Raw genomic sequence first — 27,522 nt, forward strand, 5'->3', positions numbered from 1 at the left:
TATTCTTAAAGTAATCAATATAAATACCTTCAGGAAGTTCTTCAAGAGTACATGTTTGACAAAACCCTCAGATCTTCTCATTTGATCTCCTCCTCATCCCACACACTACAATCACAACCGCAGGCACTCCTCTCACCAGCTGCTGTTTCAGTCTCCACTGTGCATTAAGTGATTTAGCCGTAGCCATTGTAGACCTTTCTTATTTAAGAGTATTGACATGCCCTGACTGTATCCTTTGTTCTATTTCCTTCCATGATTAAGCACATTCAGGTTTCCTGTGATGGGCATCTGGAGGTTATACAAATACAATCTGGGTCATTTTATGTAAAAGTGACACAGAGCTATAATGGTTGGTAACAGTGAAGCAATACTAGTTGTGAATTCTCTCTGCAACCTAAGCAGTAGACTGTATTTTGTAGTCCTACTGGCTTTTTGAGTATTCCAGCTTTGCTATGCAACTCTTTCTGGCTTATTTTTATTGATTTATTTGTGCTAAACATGCTAACTGAGTCATAGGCAGTAGTAGGAGACAAACAATATTTAGTTTTTATGTTCTTTGTCTTCTCTCTGTACTTTATACGACCCCTCAAAGAACAGAAAGAAAGCGGTCAAATGTTCATTTAAGTCAAAATGTATCATTTCAATTCACAGAGGTGACAGAGACAAAAAGTCAGTAAGATTAAGTTAGTAAAGTTCTTTGTGGTGGGTTTGAACCTCATTCATAAATATGAAAGCTGTGTTTCAAGGCTGCATGTTGGGTTTTTTGGGGATTTTTTTCCATCTGACGTTTAAGTGCAATTAGTCTCATATATATATATATATATATTGATCGCATTTAAAAATTCTAAATTTATCTAATATAACATGTAACTTACAGATAAGTAAACACATTTCTTCGAAAGTGTATTTAGAAATAGTCCTGCCCAGAAAATCCATAAGTGTTCTCACCAGTCACTGTGAACTGATCACACCAAGGCTCTGTCACATGGAAGTCACTGTTATTTCAAAGAGTCACAAGTGTGTAATATAAAACATGCAATCCACAAGATTTTCCTTTTCACCCCTCCTTCATGACTTAATATGATTACTGGGCTGTGACATTCTGATGAAGCCATTTTGAAATTTAAACTGTTGCTTGAAGATCTCATAATCCGTCTGTCACCAATTGCATTTGGGAGGTGTGGACACCAATCTGAACAGGCAAGAGGGTCTGAAAATGCCACATTTTTGCATTTAATGGTGGGTAGGTTGGGTCTTTGATTGCTATTTTACTGTAAAAGATTCTTTTGTTGCAAACATAGCAGTATCAGGTTCCGGGTACATAGGAGTAATGCCAAAAGTTGAGACAATAAATTAGGCTACTTTGAGAACTGCCGACCTGCTGTTGGAAAAAAGGGTCGTTGGTTTGATATGAGGCCGTTTTTTCCCATCTAACTCTCTGATAACCTAACCACAAAGTGGCTGTGGGCCAAGAGGCCTAAAAAGGTCCCCACTACTGCAACCAGGAGCCAATAATCAACTACCATGATCATACATAGCCTGGTTTATTCATAATGTCATGGTACAGCTTAGAATATTGTGCAAGTAGCCATGGAGAGATTTAGATCATTTGCAGAGCTACAGCATTTTTTTTTTTTTTACATTTCCTTTAAGGACAATAATTTTGAACTGCGTTTTCAGTTTTGCTCCCATTTGCATTTTCTGTATGCTAATCAAAAATGACCAGCAAAATAAATGTTATGCTCCCGGTCTTACGTTGGAACACCATCAACTCTTCCATTTCCATCCTTAAGAGCTCACATGGCTGACCAGATCAACCAAGGTGACAGAACCAGGAGGAAATGAGAAAATTAATTGGAAGGTCACATATAATCATGGCTGCTCCAGTGAGAAACAAGAACTTAATTGGTGTAAGAGCCATTTTATAAGTATTCAAGCTAAAATGTAAAAGCACTCATTATCTTTACTCGCAGAAGCACAACAGGGCACAGCTGGGATGGGGTACACCTTTTACAGCGCTCAGCCAAGATGCAAGCATTTGCCGCTTTCAGTTGGGCCAGGGTTCAATATAATGAGGCACTGAAAATATCATTAGCCACAACATAAGAGAATTTGTGTTTAATAATTTAGAAAACTACTTATATGTTTTTTTTTCCATTTACAAACAAATAGTTAAATCACCAAAATCTTTGCTTGACTTTATTTATACGGTCTCCTCCAAAACGCAGGCTGCAGGGAAAGTACACTGCTTTTTAAGTGGGATTGGAAACATGAAGCTACTTTCACCCCGACTTTGAATCTCACTGAAGCCCTTGAAACCCCCAGTGAGATCTGGGAACTTTGAGAATCAGAGTGAATGTTGTGCAGCAGAATAAGTGTCACCCTGCAGGATGAGTCCTTTCATCAAGCTTGCCTCTTACCCTGACCCTTCCATCTGGGGAAACAGATGATACTAATGAGGGAAGGCTTCTTGTCTCCTGGCACCAATCACACACACTGCTTCCATTGTGCTACACTGTCTCTGTTCCCCCACCCCTTACCCCCACCTCTTAAATCACAGACACAGCTCATTATATAAACAAAGATTGGTCAGATTTTGGTGGCGGATTTCTGATCTCAAGTTTATGTAAAACTTTGACTTGTCGATACTGATTTAAACTAATTGCAATTTCCCTTTAAGAACTGTAAGTCAAACAGTCATGAACACGGTCCTGAAACAATTTTTTTATTTAATTTCTGTCATGAGCAGTTATTAATTACGTAAATTAGCAGGGATAATTAAAGCTACAATAAATAAGTAAAGATTTGAATCTCTTATTAGCATTTTAATAATAGTTACTGTAATTATTAAAATAGTGATTCGTATTGTTGGCATTACTAAAACAATATTTTTGAGTGAATATTAAAGAATGTAAACCAATTCTGAGATTTTAAAGAGGCTGCCAACATTTTCAAATATAGTACGTTGCATCAATACTTTCTTAAAGTCTTGCTCTCATTTACACTTTCACAGCCTGAATGAATCACAGAAAAGTTGTATACAGAATGTTTCTTTTTAAATACGACTAAAAATGGGATTTCTCTAGCTAATTAAGCTTTGAGTCAGTGTGCACATATAGGAGTGTTGTTGTTGTGGAAATTTTGCAGCCAGTCCTGAATATTTAGTGTGGCCTGTGGTGGTCATAACAAATTTAAAATTAAGGAAGTGCAAAGTGTTAGTTATGAACTAACATATTATGATGTTCCAATTTTTTTTGAAAAAGATTTTATTTTGAAGGAGATTGTTGTTTTTCTTTGTCTGAATAAGGACATTAGCACACTCATGTGTGCACCAATGCCAGTGAGATTTGATGGCAATAATAATGGTCCAAATGCCAAGAGTGCATCATTCGAAGGACCCGGCCTACCAGGTCAACGTATAGACCAGGTTCTTTGTCAAAGACCAGAAATACGCGGCTGAAAATTTTGACAATGTAGCCATTAAATTTATTCCTGCCCTTATCTTGGCATATATCATGTCACTTAGCAACCACAGAGGTGCTAAACACAAGCTGGTAAAAATGAAGCTCAAAATTTTGCTGACTTTATTACTTATTTAATAATTTTTAAATAATTTAAATTACTTAATTTTATTTCATTAAATTATATTGAAAAACATATCCATGCATATTCATTCAAATAAATACCTAAGAAAACAACCACTTTCAGCTTTTAGTTACAGTAATGCCAAATTTTAATAGATTTAAATCTGTACTCCTCTTCTGCTCCATCTCTTATTTCATCAGCTATTGTTAAAAGAACAAAATATCTCTCGTTCACCCTGCAATATATCTTAAGATAAGGTGGGCTGTAAACTATTATTTATAGCAACACAGCTTCAGTTGTCAATACGTCATGACCCATTTTATTGCTCAGTTTCTATGACAGCTAACAAACATTATAAAATATATTTTCCCAATAATTGAGTTCTACCAATGTTCCGGCCCCCAACACAGATCACGTGTTTCTCATGTGGCCCTTTGGAAAACATCAATTGCTTACTCCTCTAGGAGAGCGTTGATATAGTGTATTTAATAAATCGGATCGTTACTATACATACAGCAAAGGACAGAGACAGGTTTGAATATGGCGTAAAATTGAACATTAAGACAGTATTATTAATCGCTCTTCAGGAAAAGTGGGTTCAAAAACTTAACTTTCAACTTTATGGGGACACCTTTTCTGCTTCACCACTCATCGATATTGATGCTGATTTTGTGTTAGGTAGCCAGTGGGGGGTGGCATGGCTGTGGATTGCTTCTGCAGGAACTAAAAAGGAGCAGCCTCTCTGAGATGCAAGGGGTCAGACAAGGCTAATTAGTCTGCAGCGGCCCCTCAAATTTCTGCTCTAGGATATTAATGAAGTGATCCATAGGAAAGCAGCTGCTCGCTACACAACCCTGCACCTCACTCCACTTCCCCACTTTAACAACTCACTGCAACCTCCATTCGTCTAGCCCCCCTGCTGCTTTCAGAATCTACCTAGGAAGGGCAGTGCTGTGCTGGGGGAAGAAGCCCAAGCTACTCCCCCTGAGATCTTGACAGGTCCCGATCGATGGCCTCGGAGCAGGAGGTGGATGAGCTGAGGGGTTGGGGTGTACAGCTGTGTGTGTGTCACTATGCCAGGAGAGGGTGACAACAGCCTGGCTTTGTGTCCTACATCAATAGAAAAATGATGTTTCCACTAGAGTGAGTATAATAGTTTGAGGAATGGCTTGTTGTGTCTCCATATTTATCTATTTCTGCCTTCCTGTGGTGTGTCTGAGCCTTGCTGTCATGAGCAATGAGCAATTTAAAGCTTATTAAACCCTTTACTGATAGATCAATGGAAAAGCTTCGGTCACAGGCACTATTTTTTCTTGTCGTCTGTCATTTATACCAAGATCATGAAGTGTAGGAAGCTTTCCATGAGAAACCTGGCTGGAGACCAAATATCACAGATAAAATAAAAATATGTGCCACTGGCTACAGTTTCCAACAACACACTGCTTCAAATCATTACAAACCTTTTGAGACAGAGTATCAGCAGAATGACAGTGAGCTTGATCACATCTATCAGTTCTTCCTCGAATGAAAGCCGCCATATATCAGTAAGTACAAACTCAAGGGCAATGCTTTGATCAAAATGTTTCCAGGGCACTGGAAAAAAGAAATTACTCTTCTCTTACTCTTTTTTGAATATGTCAAAGTAAAGTCACAGATTAATTTAGAGCACTTTTTCCATGAATATTATCACTTTTTGCAGCTTAAACCCCTGTAACTATCACTCCCAAAACGCTTGCATGTCAGTCAATGGACTGGTGTCCTCATGACAATTCAGAGGTTAAATATGGCCTGAAAATTTTGCCTACTATCTTGTTTTTCCAGAAATCAATCTATGCCCAATTTGGAGGTGTGTGCATATCCAAGTTGGGAAATGTACTGCACAGGACATACTAATCTTTAAGGGGGCCTAAGCACTTCACTATTTTATTAGAGGTCTTCATAGGTGGTCATAGTGTTGAAAGCATAATATGACTATAATTTAGGATTCTGCTAGAGTGGTTGCAGAAATTAATATATTCTGACTTTGCTGTGAGACTAGTGATGTTGATATAATGATGCTCAGCCTGAATAATCACCCATTTTTCTTGCTACGGTTTAAGCAACATATTGCCTTTAGTCAAGATAAACCTTTTGAAGCAGAGTATAAACCAAATGCCAGCCGGTAAAAAACAAGACTTCTTCCATCCACATAAAGACAGTTACAAAGTCGGCCTTCTATCAACTGCAGAACATTTCCAGGATTAATGGACTAATGTCTCAGTAAGATCTAGAGAAACTCATCCATACATTTATTTTTAAAATATAGAACTGACTATTTTAATTGGTCATACACCAAATATACTTTACTATGCTTTATTATAGACAGTGGATCTCAGGGGGTACAGCCAGTCAGCATCAAGGAAAGTGCTGCTTTGCAAATGCCAACCAGATGCATTTTAAGTAGCATTGTACCAGGGCTTTTCAGCTTTTCAAACTGCATTTTCTTTTGAATAGTTTAAATACGCTCCACAAAAAAATACTTGGAGGTCTACTTCACAGATATTAAAAGCCCTGGCTTGGTTTCAAGGGGGATTTCCTAAGGTAAATTTATGCTCATGAAATCAGGAAATCTTTTTAATTCTGGTAGGTGCAGCAGTTAGGAGAGGTTGTAAACATTGCTCCAGAAAGCTACCCTGGTTCATAGAAAATATTCCTGCAGTGTAAATATACCTGTACTTATGTAGCACTCAAAGTCTACCCCACATCAGGCCTAATTTGGTTTAACAATGCCAGCTTAATTTTTCTTAAAGCAGAAAAAGCAATTGAACAATTGAGAAATTTACACACAAGAAAAAAAGTAAACATGCAGGTAGAATGTCACAAAAGGGGTCCAATATTCATATAAGCGCAAAACCGATTAAATAAAACTACCACATTTACTATTCTATATTAAAACAGTCATCAATCCCTTCACAATAACAATATGGTAACAGCACCATATAAAAACTGCCTGTGTATTTTTTCTTAAGATTTACAACTAATGTTGGATATTTCAAAACACCAGCTGCCATATAAACCTCTAATATAGGGAAAGAGGTGTTAATTTGTCAACTGATTTTTAGCAGCACACATGCTGATGTCAGCACACATGAAAATTTTATTCCTTGCATAAATAAACATACTTGAGTAGGTGTGTGAAGAAAGTGGAAGGGGATGTAATATTTCCAGAGCGGATTGTTCCCTACAGACAGTGGCATCATTTAGGTATGGCAGGCTGAGATTTCAGAGATACATTTTCTGAGTGAAATCCCTTCTTGTTACGGTTCTGACAGCTCATTCTGGGCACATCCAGGGTGAACTCAAGGGGAGCGGAAACAGAGCTGAAGGCCATTAGGCCAATGTGCAAGAGAACACCTCTGCAATTGAAGGTGAGGTGCTGTGAGAGGTCACTGTATGAATACCGAATGTGCCACGCAGGTCCACAAGTACGGAATCAATGAGACTTTCATGAGCATAATGATGGAAAATGAAAAACTGATATGCAAAAAGACCCTGCAATTCAGCTGGGAAAAAACAGCATCCTTCAAAATTCTAAGCCACTAAATAATGTTTTAAAAGCAGCGCAGATGGCGACGGCACTCCTGAGCAATCACTCCGGCTGCATAAATATAAATTTTTCCGGCATCTCGTGTCTTGACAACGTGTCTCGTCAAAAGACAGCAGTGGACGCGCTTGCCACCGCGAACAATACAAGAACTTTCTGATTGTCTGCTGAGCTCCAATCTGTTGTTAAGCAATTGCCATTGGCGTCTAGCAACGACACATTTTACAGATGTCGTGCACCGCCCTCCCAGTGGCACCTCCATTACGACAAGGTGCCAAAAAATATGACCTTTTCTCTTTGTCATCTTCACACCTCTTAATGAACAGTGGCACTCCCTGAACCTTTTTCCTCTTGATTAACTTTTAGCCTCTCCCTGCCTCCGTGTTAAAAGCCCTGATGAGAGAGTTAACCCTTGGCTGGCTCTGATTTCCTCGTAAACAATGCTGCGCCACTGGTTCATGAGTAATTGAACACTATTGATTGTAAGGTCTGGGGGTGACAATAATTAGGTCACATATTAGGTGACAGCAAACAGAATCTGCGAAGACAGCTTACTTCACAACACACACACACACACACACACGCACACGCCCCCACACACACAGACATCTTGTCACCTACATGCTCCATGATAGCATCACTATCCACTGTCTTTGCCAGCACTTGGTTTTACTCTTCTTATCTGGCCTGCTGTCAATACAGACAACTCTTTGCTTCACTGGGGGCATGAAGGCAGTATTGACATTCAGCTCAAACCCACAGCTCTGAGTGGAGTCCAGGGTGTTGCACATGAATTATGCATGCCTTGACGCCAGGGTGCTGAGCAACACCAGTGCCATCATAATTGAAACAATTGAAAAGACAATACCAGATGGGTCAATAATTAGACAGCAGGAGGGGGAAACTTGATCCGGACGCTCCCCTGCTTGCCCTGCCAAACTAAACACCACGCACATGGAGGGGACCTTTACCAACATGTCCCGGCTCCCTTTGGTGCACGGTCACATGATTTGTTACATGCTGAATGGTGTGTGTCTGGGTGTACAACTGTGTTCATGATTATCAGGAACGGATAAGTCAACCTTCCGCAGGGAGACTGCCGCTCACCCAAGGCTGCAGTGGCAGCAGCTTGCCTCTAATTAAAAATTCAACATGTTCAGACCGGGAGCTTTCTAAATTCCTGAATAAGTAAACTTTGAGAATCAGCAGCAAATACCAGACACAGTCATTGTGTTGTGTTTATCAAATCCTGTCACCTTGAGGCAAACAGTTCTCTAAGGTTATTCATTTGTGTCTCTTTGGTTGTTGAAAACAGAGGTAGGTGACAGATATTTTCCTCCAGCCCTGCACTTTCATAAATCCATACTGAGGGCTCCCAGCAGATCCATTACACTCACTGGTCTCCTGGCCAGAGCAACGACTCAAGGTGATCACCATAAAACTACACGCCACAAAGTCATTTGTCACCTTGCAGTGCCTTTAAAACAACTTGGGAAACAGGAGCAGAATAAAACAGAAACACTACACATGCTTCATAAGCACGTCTGTAGTCACGTTTAGGAATGGGCTGTCATTATCATGTCATGATAACCTTGAGTTAAGATAACACAGTTTTCCTGCAGCATGGTATTTAAAAATAATAAAGATGCACCAATCAACCAGACAGAGACTGGACCCATCCAATTTGCCTTTGATGAGTGAAAAAAAGTTGTTTTTCCTTGTTTGAAAATAAGAAAGAAAACTTTAACAACTTCATGTTTATAAACTCATCAGCCAACAAAATTTTACTTGTTGCACTTTTTTCCAAGTTAAATGCAAATCAGGCAAGTGTTACAGTTTTATGCTTTGATGCAAAAATGGGGTACAGCTTAAAATTCCTTCAGCTTCTGTGATTGAAAATTGCTCTCAAAGAACTTGCAACACATCTCTCTTCTCTGTGTTAAACTCCTTAAAGAAAAAAAATGTGCAAAGGCGCTTCACCTGTGCAATAAAAAAATAACATTTGTAACAGGAAATACTTATTTTTTAAGCTGAAAAGCAACAGGACAGCTTTGTTAATATTCATACTATAAACAGCATTTGATTATTTAAAAGGCATACTAATACAAAACAAGCAACAATAAGTCAGATATTTTATTGCAGAAAATATCTGCCATATTTCCAATTTTTGTCTGGTAACCATATTTTTATCTTATGGATCTCAACATTAGCCAGAAAACATTTAATGAATAAAAACCTCTTTTTTTATTAAAAAGATCTATTTTCCGAGTGGCTCTTAGTGAAGATGGCAGCACAGAAAATGTTTTAGACACAATTTGAAACATTAAAGATTTGAAAAATATTTCCAACTAGATGTACTTGTTTTCAAGGTCTTTAACCCGTCATCGTATAAAGATGGAATCTCTACTACCTACTGTAATTTTCAGCAATTATTTTAAAAGGAACATGGAGTGGCATTTTTTTTTAGTGGCCATGCTATGACAAGCCATGTTTTTTACACCTCTGAATCTTCAAAAACAGTTGGATTTATGTTTTTCAGGCAGCTATCTAGCCGTGTGCAGCAATTAATTGGGATTATTTTATGCTTCATAGAGTTAGAGAGAACTCTGGTCATTACTGCACTTTTTAACTTCTCATTTAAAAAGGAGCTTTTGTGGTACAAATGATAAGATGGAAAATTTGACCAGGTATTTAGCTGTCATGAAACGGTGTGTGAGGCGGTGGGGCAAGACGCTGTAGACCCAGGTAAAATGAATAGTGGTGGAGCTTAATGATGAAATAGTCCAAGGTAACAGACATACAAGTTATCTGCCACAATCCAAAAACCCCGGCAGCACTGCTGAGCGGAGGATAGAGCTCACGACAGGTAGCAATGGAGCACTCGAATGGATAGCAACCAGACGGGAAGCTGACACTAGACGACAATGGACGAGGACCGACAAGGAACAAAGAACACAGGTGGGGTTAAATACACAGAGGGTAATCAATGAGACGAGACACACCAGGGAGCAATCAAAGGGTAGACAGGTCAACACGGAGACTCAGGAACACAGAAAAACTCAAAATAAACACACAAGAAAACACAGATCACGACATCAGCGTTTTTAAAAAATATAACCATGACCATTTTTCCAAGTGTTAAATCACATTTTGAGGTATGGTTAAAAAATGTATATTTTCCTATTTTTAATCTATAATACTTTTGGTAAGAGTTTATCGTCAGCCATACTAATTTGCTTGATTTAGTCATGCTTTGCCTCCATCAGAAGAGAGCACACTTTAAATGCTGCTTTGTTGCTGAGGTTTACAGAGCTGAATTCCCATATTGCGCATAAAATCCACACACAGGTATCCAATTGCCTGGGAACATATTGATTGAGACAGCACTTAAACCACAATAGACACAGGAGCAGACCCCACCAGTACCACAAAGTTCAAATTAAAAAAAAGTTTTATTTTCCATTTTATGGAGTCTCATTTCCGTATTTCTCAAAAGTGGTGCTCCTGAAGGAACACATAGCCTCCACTGTATCGGTTCCACTCCCCATTAGGGTTTACAGAGAGCCATATGTACTTTTACGGGAAGGTTAATGGTTTTTAAGGACCGCAGCACAGCTTTAAATCCACAGCATTTAAATCAATGAATGGCAACTCCTCCAACTATATACGCAATACACATAAATGTAGAGCTTGTGGCAAAATCTCCAACCCCCGTCTGCTTAAAAAGGAACGACAAAACCTGTCAACGTTTACAATCTTAAAAGCCTAATGAGCGGAAGTAACCATAGCAATTTAGAGAAAAGAACATCAAAGACTAGGGAGCAACTATTTAGGCAGCCTGTATTCATGCATAATTAGCTTTGAAAATGCCACTACAGGAGCCTGCTACTCCCTGTTCTTAATTAGTTTTTATCCTTAGTCTGAAATGAGCGGTAAACAAAGCCATCAGATTAAAAATATGCCTTTCTTCCTGAGACAACAGCATTGTCACTAGTTGAGACATGCATTTCCTTCCCATAATCTGTGCACAATTGTCCCCAGAGGAATGAGTGGCGGTGCTCTGTTTTTAACAAAGCCTAAACCTGCAGTTGTGTCAAGACAATCATCCTTCATAAAAAAAAAAAACATATTGGAAGAAGTAGACAGAAGTATGTTAAAGATCTATGCAAGGAAATTGTTTGCCAAATGAGGAGAAACATTATTTGGTTCCCAAATATTCCAAATACATTTCTCTATTTTGATACCTGTCAGCTTCTGATGAATCATCACAACATTCTTCTTTTTTTGAGGTGGGAGTGGGCAGGGTGATTGATTTAGGGTCATTTCTTCAACTGCTGCGAGCAGAAGAAATGGGAGCATCAAATGAAACATTTTTGCATCTCTACAGGCAAATTTTATTGTATTTTTGTTTGTTTGAAATGTTTTGATTGTAGCATGAATTACTCATGGCCTGATTCTGATAAGCCAAGTTATAGTAACAGGATTTATTTACATCTGGCATGTAGTATTGATTTCAACAGCAAGCTTCGGAAGAAGGAAGGACCGGTCACATCATTCTCTAACAAAAACATACAATTTCAGGCTTGTGAAAAAAAGAAATGTCTTTTTTTTTTCCTCCACATATTAAATTGCTTAGACTTGGTTTCAAGCAACAACAACAAAAACAAACTCATGCATGTTCTTCCTGCATGTTCACAGCTGCTTCTCTTGCTCCAGGAAGAGTAAGAATTTTTTGGCTCTGTCAGGGTTTTCTTTTTTTAGTTTTTGATGGAGAAAATGGTGGATTTCAATAATGTAAAGCCTGTTATGGACAAGAAACTGTGTGACCAAGAACTGAGGAAGGAGGCAGCTGACCAAGTGAGGATGCATGGAATGATGTGTGATGGGAGATGGAGCAGAGACTCAGAAAGACATACTCTGACTGGCAAATTCCCAGATTAGTATTTTGACGTAGACTGCCAATCATCAGCTAGGAGCCAGTTGGTTACCAAGGAAACAGAATGCAGTTCTGGTGGGCAGGCATTGCTGACCAAGGAGTCACACCAATTTCTGCACTACTTCCAGCTAATTTGATTTGCAGGCAAAAAAATTCATAAAATTTTACCTCAATATACATTTCTGATGTACATGAAATGACATAACCTACCTGAGAGGAATAGGATTTTGATGAGTCCAAGACACACCATTATTTAAGGTACCCAGAGGTATGTGTATTTTTTATTAAAATCTGCAGTCTAAGTAGGCGTAGTGCTGGTATTTTATTTTCAAAAGTATATTCAGCACTAGACTGAAATTAAAAAAGACAGACTTTGGCAGGCGCAGCACTTCAGTAGTGAGGATTCTCTCTGTGTGTTAATGTGCCACCACTGGGTGATGAGCCCTTTATAACGACAGCTTTCATTAAGCCAGGCTTATTCGTGGACAGATGGGAGCTGTGTGTGATGGGATGCAAGGACTGCATTAGAGCTGCTGCCACATTCCACTTCAAAACTGACCTTCCAGCGGACCCACTTCACAAGCTCCCCCTTCCCGATGCATCACTGTCAATTCTGCCGCTCAGGCACGCCTTGATGCCTCTCTATCTCGGTGAAACGACCGGCCTACCACACAGGCCGTAAATACTCCTGCACCCCATTACTCCAAAGGCCTCTCACCTCCTATTTTCAGCCATTTTTGGGGAGAGACCACCACGCTTTTCTTTCTGCAAGTGTTTACCCCATCAGTCGAGAAACTCGCTTTCCCCCTCTAGTTTCCTGGTGATGAATGACCATTGGCCGTCTCACTGACAGCTAGGCAGCTGATGCCACATAATTACAGTATCACCATTTAGGCAAAATTACCAAATTACTGCAGTCCTCAAGAGGCCTGGAAGACTGACAGGCCGGCCAACAAAGGAAGCACAAATATCTGAGAAGGACTGAAGGATATTTGGGCGTTTAGAGATGAGCAGTTAAAATTAGGTTTGTTCTGTTTCTTGTTACTGCAGCCAAGGGAAAAGCAGAGCAAAATGATCAACATGGAGGGAAATAGAGACAGGTTTTCTCTGATAAACAATGCTAGGAAGCAGAAAAGTTTCCATTGATGTCCAACAGTGATTTTATGTTAAAAGAGCTAAAATAATTATGTAAAAAGCAAGACATGAGCTCCTCTTTAAAACATGTGTGCTTTCATCATACGTTTTTCCATAAGCTTAATTCTTTTAGTTTTAACTCAAAAAAACAAGCCTTTCAGTCACTTAAGCCATGACTACATGGGAAAAATGATTAGCGAATATAAAGTTCAGTCAAAATTATGATAAATGAAATATTTTATAATCAGCTATTTAAAACATTAAAAAACTGTTTATTTTGAATTGTAGTTATTTACTTTTATGAATTATGGACAAGTGTACACAAAAAACTTTTTAAAATATCACATATTTTAATTTGATTATGCATCATTTCTTGAAAACATTCCTCCACATCCACTTTTTAAAATTTTGGTCTGGATGCTATAATTGTCCAGTTAACTCTCTTAAAATATTAATATCAGAATACCTGATCAAAACAAAAACAATTGGTTTCCACAAGTTACATTCAAGACATTTTAAAAACTTATTTAATTACTGCAGTTTAAAGATTATGTTTTCAATAAAATTAAGTCACTTTAATAGCTTAACATATTTTTGTTCATCTTGCAAAAAAAATATATCGACTAAAGCGGACATAGTTCAACTTTTGACTCGTTGACTTCAGGCTTCCTACTCCTTGGTAACCCAATTTTAACACTTTCTTACACCACACAGTTAGCTCAGTAGTGAATATTTAAGACATATTTTTTAGCAAAATCCAGTTTTCAAGTGAAACCTTGTTAAATATACACTTTTTTATTAATAAAATGTGAATAACACAAGGATGTTTCTATTGTACTTTCCCAGAAATACAAAAAACAATCCAATGTCTTTAACGCTTAATCTAAGATGTTTCAGATTTCTAAGTGATCCGAAATGAAAAAATATTTTCTCAAGAAAACCTTTCCTCTCCAGGAATTTTCTTCTGTAGGCACTTTAACAGTAGAGATTACATGTCACTTTAGCAAAACTTGCAGAAAAACAAATGTCTGGAAATTAAGGCTTCAAACAACTTCATAAAACAATAAATGACAGAGTGGGTGAAGAAATCACAGAATCCAGACAGACTCTAAGAAAGTCTGCAGTGTCCCCTGTCTGGTGAATGGAGAGGCCATGACGAGACGTGGTGACATTTATGATGTGGGAGCTAACGGTGAGCAGTGTTGACTTTGTACAATGTATGTGGTTGTGACTGCAGTAGCAGCCCAGGCTCATTTATTTTAACTACAATGAGGGATTTATTTCACTTAGGCAATGAATTCAAAATGGGAGGGAAAAAAAAAAAACATCTAGTAACAGTAGCACAATGTCTGGATATGATCCCATGGTTTTAAATCTATGATAGTTTTAGTCTTTTCATTTGTAACACAATAAGGCTAAAAACAACGACTTTATGCACATGTGAATCTCAAATCAAAACATACTTCAGAAGTTTATTTATTTTAGTAAATTGGGTAAGTGAAACATATAGATTCACAAGAAGTTCTCTAAGAATTAACCAAGATCAATGGCAAAATGATTTAAAAACGTTTACTGAGAACTATGTCCATAAAGGGCATATAAACCTTCTGATTGGTGTACTGTTTGCATGAATAAATACATCAATCTGGTGTGACATGGGAGTGACCAGCCTGAATTACAGTATCTGCTGATGTGTTAAGGAAGCCCAAGTTGCTCTAACAGCAGCTTTCAACTCCTCCCCCCCCACAAATACCCAAACCTCAATGACCTTTGCTTCAAAACCCCCTAATTGGCCTGATTTCACAACTAAAGAGGGCCCAGAAATGCTGTGGTGCAGGTCAGTTGTATGATCAGGTTTTACAATGGAAAAAGACAAAATAGCGCACCGTACTGCACCAATCCATGAAGTACAAAGCAAATATTGCCAAAATCACTGTTGCTATGGATCCATACAATATATGTGCTAAGGTTTTGCTTTGAATTACTATAACAAACTTTTCTAATTTATTTGGGTCCACCTGTAACTGATATTGAACAACGTTTGATCTTTTTTATGGTTATTTAGCTGAGAAAAGATTTCTTAAGATGTTCAAATGAGACTATGAAACTGAATTGAAATGTCAGCAACTTTGCTGCTGAACAAAACTATTTTTTACCTAGTAAAGTTCAGCCCAAATAAACAAATTACGAGCTCTTTGATAGACCTATAAAAATGTCAGCCATGCTGTGTTTAAAGGGTGTAGGGTACCTTAAATAAGCGCAACAGACTGATATTGTTCTTGTGTGTAATTTAATCAGAACGTGCTGTATGTCACCTTCTAATAGTGGGTACTTTGCTGTGATTTATCTGTGTTTGCTGAGTGGAGAGAGAACAGACGGCCTGGTCTCTTAGATTAACTAGGGCATGGGAAAGATTCCTCACGCAGTATCAGGGAGGAAAATTTATCACGAGCAGATGATTAGTATTATTAGCACAGGTGCAGTTACAGTAAACACCAGAGATTCCCATTTCGTCCTGAATGCGAGCAGCTGATAAAGAAGCATGTGAACTGAATTGGGGAGTGAGTCCCAAAGGTGTTTTATCTAACTATGACCCTATAAATTCTACTTGCAATAACATCACCTTTTTGTGAGAAAAAAAATTAACTGAAAGGTACTTGCCTATTTAGTTCAAGAATTAAATGGAGTGTTACACAGTCCCCTGCTCCAAAAAATTACCTAAACCAGAAATATCTGATGAAATAAAAGATGATTACAAATCACGGTCTCCACATACTTGATTTGCATATGCACACCACCCATAATCTCTCTATTTTTGGGCCAACCATAAAGAACATTTACCCCTAGAGCCTCATTGACGCAATTTAAAGCTAGCCAGAGGGGTTCAGTAAGTGTCTGTGAATTAAATTTTAGACTTTAAAACCTTGTGAGGCTTATAGTTTTAATGTAAGGTGTAAATCATGAAATAAATGCTTACATGTAACTTACAAAGGAACTTAACCCTCCTGTTATGTTCGTTTCTGAGGTACAGCAATAATGTTCCAAGGTCAATTTGACCCGGGGAGTGTTTAATTAGCCTTGACTCTGAGTCAGTTTACCTTTTTGCACAGGTTCTTGCCATTTTGTCTTTTAATACTTCCAGTTTGCACCCAAAAAAAAAACAACCCAACCAATCTGTAGCCGTGCCATTGCATGACAGTTGATTTTCCTTTTTTAATTGAGTATTTTACGGAATTATAGCCAGTAATATTATTAGTCCTATGAATTCTCACATATCTAATTTAGTTCTGTCTTCAGAATGTTTATAATTTCACTCCTTTTCCATTTATTTGGTATTGATCTCTATTTGAACCAACTGGCAGTATTATGAATAATAAAGTGACCTTCTCCTAGTAGATTAATTTTTTTGAGTCAAATAAATGTGTTTAAAATGATTCAGTAGAACACATGTAGTTATTTTAAATTATGGGTTATTAAAGTGGGAAAAGTGTCATGAAGTGGTGGTGTTGGCGAGGGAGACACTGTAGACCCAGGTGGAAGTGAGATGAAATGATGTTTTAATGATGAAAGTAATCCAGAAAACCCAAAACTCAAAGTCCTGGCAGCACAAAGGAGCGGATGCAAAAGCTCTCAAACCTCAAACAGTGACAACAGGTACTGGACGAACACGACGGGTGACAACTGGAAACTAGACAGACACGACGAGGACCCGACAAAGACACAAAGACACAGGTGACACTAAATACACAAGAGGCAATCAGGGAACGAGACACACCTGGAATTATCAAGGGGAGACAGGACAACACGGAGGCTCAGAGACAAAGAAACTCAAAAATAAACACACAGAAGACTCAAACCACGACAAAAAGGATTTTGAATTTCTTATTTTGTTTTTCTCTCTAAACATGTATTCATGCAAATAATCTTAATGCTGATTCATAATGCTAAAAATATTTATTATTATGGTACATATTTACTAGAAATAATAAAAAAATATAATATTTCCTCAAAACTACTTTGGTATTATAACTCAAATATTTTTATATACCACCCTATTCTATTTATTTTTATTTTAATTCCTATGTGGGTGCAGTCGACTATCCTTTGCTGGTAGATATTAATTGGCGTCTCAAAGCACCATTTTCTTATAGCAAACTATAAGCAGACAATGGCGATTTTCTTCAAACTGTTGGTTGTTAAAGGCGTAAACAAGGTTCCCAAGGTGAGTATGAATTGACACAGTCCCTCTAATGATCCATCTTCCATTTACCTTGATGTGGTTTACCCATTTACATTTAGTTTGCCAGTGTCTTAAAAACACTGACCATAGGAACTGCCCTGCTACGAATTACCACAGGAGAAATAAAATGTATCGTGCAACAACTTTCCAAGAACACAAGGCTTCTACTTGAGTAGCAAGAAAAAAAAAAAAATGGAGGAGCTGTGTATTGTTCTAGCAAGCTTGGGTAAAAAGAAGAGCAAAGAAGTTATTGTAGAGACAAAGTGCCAGCTGAGTGTGCTAAAAACAGTTAGCATTTGTTTTAGATAAGGCAATCAAACATCTCCCAGCTTTTCAATGCTGCAAGAATAAGATTTTGTCTTCAAAGTATCAGGATGGGCGAGTGGGGGAGGTTGAGAGGGAGTTGGGGATGGAGGGTCGGGGATACAATACACCAAAGGCTTAAATCTAAAACCTTACAGCTTGCACAAGACAGAGAAAAGAAAGACTCCACATTAATCCCAATGAACTTTTTTCCAGAAGAGTTTAAAGGAAACTAGAATAAAACAGTAGATCCATTCTTGTTTCATCCACGAACCTATTATTAGTTTAATGTTCAAAATAATTAACAAAGACTGAAATGGAAAGAGGCCAACGTTAATAACAGCAACTTGATAAAACAAAATCCTGGCCTCTCTGTTTCATATGACAATATGATTCATTATTTAAAGCATATACTTTGAGCTCAGAGAATAATGAGTTGTGGGTGGGGGTGGGAGGGAAGCAAAACAATAAACACCACAAACGTTTTGAACTGCCAATCTCAAGTTGCCCAAGGGAGGAAAACAAAACTGGGTGAAATACTTTGGATCAAAAATGGGGAGTTAAACGGCCCAGATCCAACTTGGAGCATTAAGTTTCTCACTCAGGCCTTTATCTTGAACCCTAAATACACCATAGGTCTACTGTGACAGCTTGGGCTTAAATGTGAGAGCGCAGATTAACCTACAAGGTCTTTGCTAAACGTTATTAGTGTGGACCTGTGGACCGGCATATTAATGATATAATTCAGGCTTTTTCTATATTGAGTTTAGTCCCCACATCTCCTGCTCAGATGTGTCACACATTTAAACAATACAACTGAATGAAAAAGAAGAAAAAACTCCAGAAATGCTGACGTTTCCTTTTTAGAGTCTTACTGGATTTTCATTAAAAAACGGGAGATGGAGTCAGTATTTAACCTTTTGTTTCATTTTCCTTCATATCACACAATATTATGAGTAATTTCAAGGAGTCAGTTAAATGGCCATTAGAGTTGCGTTCAGAAGTTTGCATGAAAGGCTTGTAGTCATTAGTTTAATTAATTTAGAGCTTTTAGTAATTTAAACGTTGAAATGATTAGGCATCATAAAACCTTAATTTACTCTTAAGAGGAACTGATACCACAACTTTGAAACAATTGTAGATTTTCTTTAAGCCGTAAGGGTTCAAAGTTAAACATATAAGCTCAAACCACTGATGACAGTTAGTTAAATTTTCCTTTGCATTACGCACCAATATAAGACAGACCTTTCTTTTGCCAATATCAAAATTTTGGAAGGATATTTATATCATCTTCTTGACAGAATTGGAAGAGGAACATTCACTTAACATTAGCAAGAAATATGCAAGTACATGTAATAGAGACTGTGCTTATAGTTTTGACACTGAATAAAAGATAAAACAGTTTTTGTTCTTCAAGATAATTGAATACATTTAGATAATTATGCCATGACACCAAAATAAATAAGATTCTAAAATTAAAAAACATATTTCCTTAACCAGAGTAAGTTTCTAACTCATGCAGCAGATCATACTTTTCAGAGAACATTTCAGAAATGTTTAGACATGGTTGCAAGTTAATATGCATCCATGTTCCAGTAAACCTATTTGCAACCAGTTCAGCGAGAGGACGAATATTCTTTCCTCTGAGTCACAGCTGAGTCATACAAGTTCAAGATCCAGCAGTATTATCAAATTCAACCAAATATTCACCACTCAGTGGTGAATACTGACAAGTACCATTCAGGAGGAAATGGTAACACTACTTAACAGGAACAATTTTCCATCTCCACTAGATGGGTACACTTTATTGACCCAAAACAGATTCACCCATACATTTTATATTTTATATTTTATTTTATTAATTCAAAGGTGAAGGAAATGTAAAAACCAGAAAATTACGTCAAAGTTGTGCTTGGAATCAAAGAAATTGATAATTCCCCAAAGGTATGTTTTTATTGAGCAAATTGCAGAAGATAAAAAAGTAAAAATAAATACTGATATGAGGCTTTTGCAGTTTTTTGGGACTGATGAAGACATTACGATCAGGCTTTGGTCAAACGACTCCATTAGATTTGGGATCAGAGGGGCCCTGTGGGACTGAATGCAAATTTAGCAGGATTAGCGCGGCTTCATCTTACCAATAGCCAGAAAGAGAGCAGACTAAAAATTGAAAACAATCTGCCTGACTAGCCAACACCCATTCAGACACAGACATTGCCGATTTTAAGATCCATTAACCTTGAAAGTGGAACTGCAAAAAGAACATAAGTTTAAGCTTTTCCAAAATGTTGGTATAGATTTTGAAGATTCACCCAAATGTGAGAATATTGGTTAAAAAATGGGAAAAAATGTGGGAAAAATAAAAAATAAAGATATCTTTCCCCAAAACAGTTTCTCTTCCACGTTGCCTTCCACAGATGCATCAATGCATCAGGATGATGCCATTCGATTGGTTATATATCCAAAGACTTTTAATCTAAGACAAAGATAACATAAATAAATGCAAAATACATCATGCTACACACAAAATGCAGAATAAATCACTTCTTACCAAAAACATCACATACATATTCCAGTAATGTCAATGTATAATTAGGAGTCAGCCTCACCGTTTCCAAAATTTATCAATGAAGACAGTATTGAAGACATAAGCCCATATAAATATTTAATTTAGTGGTTTTTTTTAGGAGTGAACCACAGCGTCAATAATGAAGGAATAATGAAGCAATAATGTGCACATCCACATAAGTGACTCTAATTGCCACACTTGACCACTAACAGATGACTAACTATCTAACAACAGGACAAATAGTCAAACTCTTTTCCAGATTGATATAGCAGACATTGTTTTTTGAAGTCTTTTTGCTATGGTAGGAGAGTAATTACCGTCATTGATTAATAGTCCAGGGCCGGCTCTAAAATAATAAGCTGCACATGTCTGTAGCCTGCTTAAAGGAAAGGCTCGTTTTGTCACTGGGATTCGCAGGCTAAACTGCTTCAGTGAGATGTAATGGAGAGTAATTTTCTTGTCTTTAGCAGTGGGGGTTGGAGGCAGAAAGATGGGCTGGGTTACCAGGTCATTTTCCACTGCCTCAGCATGTCAAACCTCAAAACAAGGACAAGTCTGATTTGAATTCAGCTACTATGCTCGTTGTGGAGAGAAACTTGCTTTTGAGGATGCAGAAAAACAGTTTTTTTATTCAACAGTTGTTTAATCTGCAGGAGTGAAATTGGAATTTCAAATTTTTAACAAAAATAAACTGGACCAACACAACCAGCGTTCAATTAAATACAGGTGAAGTTTTCAAATTACAGCACAGAAAAAGGCTACAAGAAAATATTGAATTTCAATATTCATGGTAAAGATGTATTTTGTAACCTCCTTAAGGAGGCCTTGATGCACTTTTAGAGTTATTTTGGAGGGTCGGATATCTCTGAAAAGATTCACCGCTGTTCAATGAGTTCCTGTTTGTGAATAATGGTTCTCACTTTCAGTTTAAGCCTTTTCCATACTTACAAGTGTGTTTCTAGTTTTAGTTTAGTTTCTGCAAGCTTTTAGTCTGCTTCATGTTGTCAAATATGTTCCATTTAAGGGACTTCTTGATCTTGTATGCATTGGTTCAAGTAGTGAAATTCAAATCTGCCTTTCTAAAAATGTTTTTAATGGCAGATAATTCCTGACTAAACAAAGACGTCAGTTCATTTTTTTCCACATAGGGTCATGTTGTGTTGGGGAGTTTTCTTTATTAAATTAAGTGAGAGAAAGGAAATGCAGAAAAAATTCTGTAAATGGCCAAACACTTTTTCACAGCACTGTAATTGCTCACTTTCATTTGAAGATAAAAACAGAACTTTGCTTATTCAACTCTCTTCTGAAAACAATTTTTTTTACAATAGAAACCAAGAGGATGTCCTTTGTATAAAATGCCTCAAAGGCATTAATGAGTAAAGTATGACATCAGCTCTTTTTTCATTTGCTGGAATGCTGGAATCCATTTTCTTAAAAAAGTTTTTTTTTTTTTTTTAATAAAAAAAATATTATCTTTATTTCACAACAGTTAGCAAATAATATACCACTATTAAAGTACATAGGTTCAGTGGATCTTTTTCTATTCTTATTAAGCCTGAAAGTGACTTCCAATAATCAAAACAGGTTTAGAAATTTGGCAAGTGTTTTCTTGTTTATTTACTCATTCCAGTGGTGAGGGGGTGGACAGTCTATTATTTCAGCTTTCATGCACTCAACAGATAGTTGTTTCCAGTCAAGACAATTTTACATTGTGCACGTAGGTGGAACAAAAATGTCAAAAAGAGAATTTAATTAATCGAGAAAAAAATCAGTGGGTAGATCATAAGAACTGGAGTCTTTACAAAGCAACGCAAAGTGTTTGACAGTTTCCAAGAACAGAAGAGTGACAACGGTGATATTGCGGTGATCTGAGTTGGAAGACGATCTCTCCTTCAGAGTAAAGACACTAAATAAGATCAATTTAAATACAACTTCCAACAAGGTAACCTGCATAGAGGAGCTGTTCTGTTTGGAAATAATCACAACAACAGCCAATGATTGCTACCATGTGACACAGGAGGTTATTAAATTGTCACGGTGCAAGCAGCTTCAAAGCTGAACACACTTGAACTGGCTGCCCAAAGCACGCTCTCACAGTTTATCTGCTCCATTTGTTTGACATCTTTACGACATAGCATATTAACACAACCTAATTTCATCGGAGCCTCAATATCTTCTCTTGGCTGTCTCTCAGAAATCCTTCAGGGTTAGGTTAGGACTGCTGGGACGTTTGTCTCGACCGAATTACACCCAGTGACACTTCTCGTAAAAGAAATAAGCCTATGACAAAGTTTAAAATGTGACATAATGAAAGACATTTGCCAAGAGAAAAGAGAAATCTGTTTAGGATGACACAAGAAACAAACAAGTTCAACAGACTGGAAAAATTAACAAACATATAGTTGAATGTCTGTTGTGGTATTTTTATCTGTTTGCAGACTAAATCAGGTACGAAAAATCAATCAAATTAAGTAGCTAATAGCTCACGCCTTACCTTTGTACATTAACAAAACTCCAGTATATCATAACAAGCACCAACTACATTAATTATCCTCAAATTACCAACTTAAATTGGATTAAAGTAGTTACTGCAAATAATGAATTATATATACATATATATATTTTTCTTCACATATATTTTTATTTAAAACAGTTTTCCCTTCCCTGAACTTGACAAAAACGGCTTCAAACTTCACAGAAGCAATACAAACAGATAGCAAGGCCAATATATTTCCAGAATTTCTTCAAAAATACAGATATGTTGTGCTCAGGAATTAACACAAAAATAATATTTATGAATGGCTGGGGTCAACTTCATCGGAAAGTGGTATTAAGCATCAGACAGTTGAAGTGTCTACCATGGGTAGAGGATTTAGCATTCAAGATCTTTTTAAAGATTGAGTTTTTGTATTTCACAAGAAAGACAACAAAGGTCCAAAGTCTGACTCCAGGATACTATGATTTCAATAAGTAAAACTGAAAAAAATTATTAAAAATAAAGGTCACTTGTCAGATTTTAGGATCAGATAACTGAAAAATCTTTAAAGCAACAAGCACATCAAAATGTGCCTTTTCATTGTTTATTCAATGCAGATTAGTAACTTTCAAACAGAATTTTATGACATAAAAAGCCTCACTAAAACGGAAATGCTCTGCCATTTACATCATTTGGAACAGCACAGAATGACTCCCAGTTGTAAACAGAAAACTGATTTCCTCACAAAGAAATACTTTTCTACCGAGAATTGGTTAAATCGATGTGTGGGCACTCATTGGCAACATAGAAAAACACTGTGCTGAGTACACAACGATCCTGCTATGAAGGAAAGTAAACATTATGAAACAACTGCAATTTTGTCTTCAATAAAAGGAACAACCAAAGGCTAAGTAGCTAGAACAAAAGCAATTCAACTGCCATAGTTGAGACCACCTTATGCACCCAGAGCACTAAAGAGCCCGCATGTTTGAGATAAGAAGGTAAGAAAATACAGCAATTTCAACATTTTTTGCACCCATTAATAGTACAAAGCATCTCATGGTATCAGCTACATTGAATCATTATAACACTCTTCAAACTGTTCACCAGCCTGTGTAGCCAAAATATTTACCTAAAGGGAGTCATTTCTTTCTTGAATGACAACTTAAATTATTTTAAATTCTCTTTCATGGAGAACGGAGTGGCATGAGTTAGACAATTACTAGTCACAAACATCATGTTATGAGTCGGGATGCATGATATATCACCATTAATATTAATATTCGCATGGGCATGTGCCAGTGATAGTCATGCAGTGCAAGATGGTGGGTGTGTGGCGTTTAAAGCATAGATGACATGTCAGTGGTGTCTCGAAAGAATAGGGAACAAATATAATATACATACATTTCAAAGATGTTCCCCTTCTCACTCTAAGTCTTCAACTTATGAGTTCACACAGCCTTAAACTGTCTGAAACAACTACTTTCTAGCTGTGTGTTAATGTGTTGCATATTCATGCCTGAGTTTAGTCCTGCACATAACACCATAACGTTCTGGCATTTTCTGGTTGTGCTCAGTTGCCTTTATTGTCTTTCTTTATCATTATTGTGAGCAATGAACCGGAATACAGAAGTTATCAGGCTTGCAGTTAATTTTATTGAAAAGATAAAAAGGTGTACAAATGATCACATATGCAATTTAAAAGCAGGTTCATCATTTCAAACATTTTCATATTAAAGCTTTTAGGTGAGTTGTACGGAACAGTCTAATATTCCACTGTTTACCAATAAAACCTATTGTTCTCCAATCATTAGGTGATGAAGCCCTCAGAGGTAGAAGATTTGATTATAGAACATTTCCGCAAGGCACCACCACACACATTACAGAGCAATCACAAAAAAAGATGGAAATAATTACTGATACTCACATCTTGCAGGGAGATCATAACCGCAGGTGATCTTGGCTTTGCCGGTTTCACAGCCGTTTAGTGAGTGACACTCATCATACAGACAGCACCCTGCCGATTTGTGTATGCAGCCATCAACTGAAACACACACAAAAAAATAAGGTAAGGCCTACCTGAGGAGAAAAATGCAAGAGCATGCAGATCCGCATATCTTAGACACGCTGGGATAAATAGTTTTGAGTGCTTTATCATTTGAAAACAAAAATCTAACTGTGTGCTGAACATTTCAAGGCTGAATCTAGTAACTGTATCTGTATATGTTAAAATGATCTCAGGTTTTCTTTCCTGTAGGGATACTAGCTCTGCTATGGTGAGCTGTGCCTGTTGCTGGTGAATATTGACAACCTTCGAAATGAAATTAGATGGGCCAAGATCTAATAACCCCCTAGCGTAGGGTGAAAATGAGACCGTTCTTCCTGCAATCTCTCTCCTCTGTCAACAGCAATATAGAATCGGATCATTAATTTTATTTTCTCCCGTGATCCTTGCTGTGAGCCTTGCATGATTTGGATCTATGTTGTGGATCTGTCATGCTCTGTGTTGATGTGTGCCCTAGTTCTTTGGAGACCCCAGGCCTCCCACCCCCCCTTAAAGGTTTTAATTTTATCAGGTTAAGGACACGATACACTTGATTGATGGCACATCTTACACAAGAAGGCAGAGAGATAGAAATCCACATTATCTGTCTCTGAAAGCCTGACATCCCTCCAACAGCATGTTATCAATCACACTGAAATATCATAAAATCCTCCTCAAGTTGTCCTGTAGAAATCCTCAAGAGCTATTAGAAGATAACAGAGGAAGGAAGAGGAAGTTGAAAACATAGACAGATCTTTTTTTTTGCCTGGTTTTTATTTGGATTTGACCACTGGTGGAAGCATATATCCCAGATTTCCTCCAACCAATGTTAGTAAGGGGCTGAGAATGCCTGCACCATTGCTCAGGGAAAACATAAAAACAAAAAAACATTTGACTCTAATCAGCATCTTCATCTGTAACACAATAATCCTTCATGGTATTATCCAGAAAAAAAAAAACTGAAAAATTCCCCAGACATGTATTTTGCTTCACATTATGAACACAGACAAAGGCTCTTGTTGATGAGGGATGGTCCACTTTAGAGTTCCTTTCAACTTCCTTGGGATGAGTCAACGACAACAGCTGGGCGGAACATTTTCTACTTCTATCAATCAACTTTAATGGACTGAGGGACAGGCAGCTGACAAAGACAAATCCTGATGGCTTTTCAAAGAAGTAACATGACTCTGACAGTGATGTGGATATGCGACGAGATCGCTGCAGTGACAATAAATGCTGCTTAACACAACACAGAGATGGATGCAGAGCGGGCTTAAGGACTGGCATTTTTATGAAGCATACAACATTGTCCATGATCGTCAGGCACTCTATTGCATCACAATTGGTACCTAAAGTCTCAAAGAAAGAAAATGCTAAAAGCAAAAAGAGAAAGCTGTACTGAAAACTCTACAATCTTTTGAATGTACGTTTTTATGCATCGAGATAAATCATGTACATGCCATTTCATACAAAACACCAACAGGAAGTTATTATAAAACTTACTTATAATATATACTCTCTACTATGGCATAACATAACACTTATTTTCTATGCAAAATTACACTGTTTTGGAAATGCTAAAACTAATCCAAACTATGGTAATATTATGACTTATTACTATAAATAATGTTGCATACACAGAGGCTAATCCCATAAGTTGTATATAAATATATAAAGGTGCTTCTCTGCATTTCAGAATATACATGTTTTTATCATAATCCAATTTAAAAAAAGGAAACTCATCTAGATTCAAGGTACTCAGACATCGTTCAACAGTCCAAAAACATGATTGTTAATTGGTCTCTCCAAATTACCCTTAGTCATGAGTGTGTGTGTGTGTGCGTGCGTGTGCATGTACATTTTTGTCCTGTGTGTCACCTTATTGCCCTGTGATGGATGGGTGACATGTTCTCCTTCCACTCAGCTTTCCATCAATATGTCTGGATACAGCACTCTGAAGAACCAGTTTCTGTGGCAATGACCTTTTCCAGCCTATCTTCCTTATGCAAGGTGCCAATGACTGGTTGTCTGCTGGACCACTGTCAAGTCAGCAGTCTTTCCCATAACTATCATGGAGAAACTAATTTGTGTGTGATTTAGTTTCATTTGGTTTAATTGAGGAGTTTTTGAAGACAAATGTTTAAAATGTATTATATCACTCTTTATAACATGTACATACTGCAAAAAGTCGTGAGTTCACACTGTGTGGTTCTGTTTGATGGAGACACACTGCAGTTGATGCCCACAAGATGACAAAGCCTGAAATGCTAAAGGTCACGGATAGCGGTGAAAGCACATAGGAACAGAAAAATAACACTGAAAAAAAGTTGAATTTCTAATAATCAACACAGGGTTTCATACATTTTTACTCTTTTTATTTTTTCGTTCACTCTTTTTGACCCTCCACATACTTCCATTCATTATTTGCAAGCATGGTTGAAATCTAACCAATACACTACCTCAGACACCTTGTCAAAAAATAAAAAATAAAACAAACTATGTAGGGTTCGGTGTTTCATCTCTGTTCCTGAAGAAAGAGATTGCAGATAATAGCGGGGAGCTTTCATTTCACTGCTCCTCCTGTCCACCATGGTTGCATAAGCTACTCTCTCTGATGCCACTGCGTGTGTCACTGCTGTCTAGTTGCAGCGA

General features: G+C 37.4%; 1 protein-coding gene across 2 annotated transcripts in view; it reads right to left on the reverse strand.

Annotated features, from left to right (window-relative positions):
• The window catches only part of macrod2 (mono-ADP ribosylhydrolase 2), a 476,756-nt gene that overhangs the window by 259,748 nt on the left and 189,486 nt on the right, over window positions 1-27,522 (reverse strand). For both annotated transcript variants that reach the window (XM_028006473.1, XM_028006472.1), the window contains exon 5: window positions 24,754-24,870. In XM_028006473.1, the coding sequence (XP_027862274.1) occupies window positions 24,754-24,870 (117 nt within the window). The remainder of the gene's footprint in view (window positions 1-24,753; window positions 24,871-27,522) is intronic.

This window comes from Xiphophorus couchianus, chromosome 22, assembly GCF_001444195.1.
Source record: "Xiphophorus couchianus chromosome 22, X_couchianus-1.0, whole genome shotgun sequence".
In the NCBI taxonomy this organism is placed as follows: Eukaryota; Metazoa; Chordata; class Actinopteri; order Cyprinodontiformes; family Poeciliidae; genus Xiphophorus; species Xiphophorus couchianus.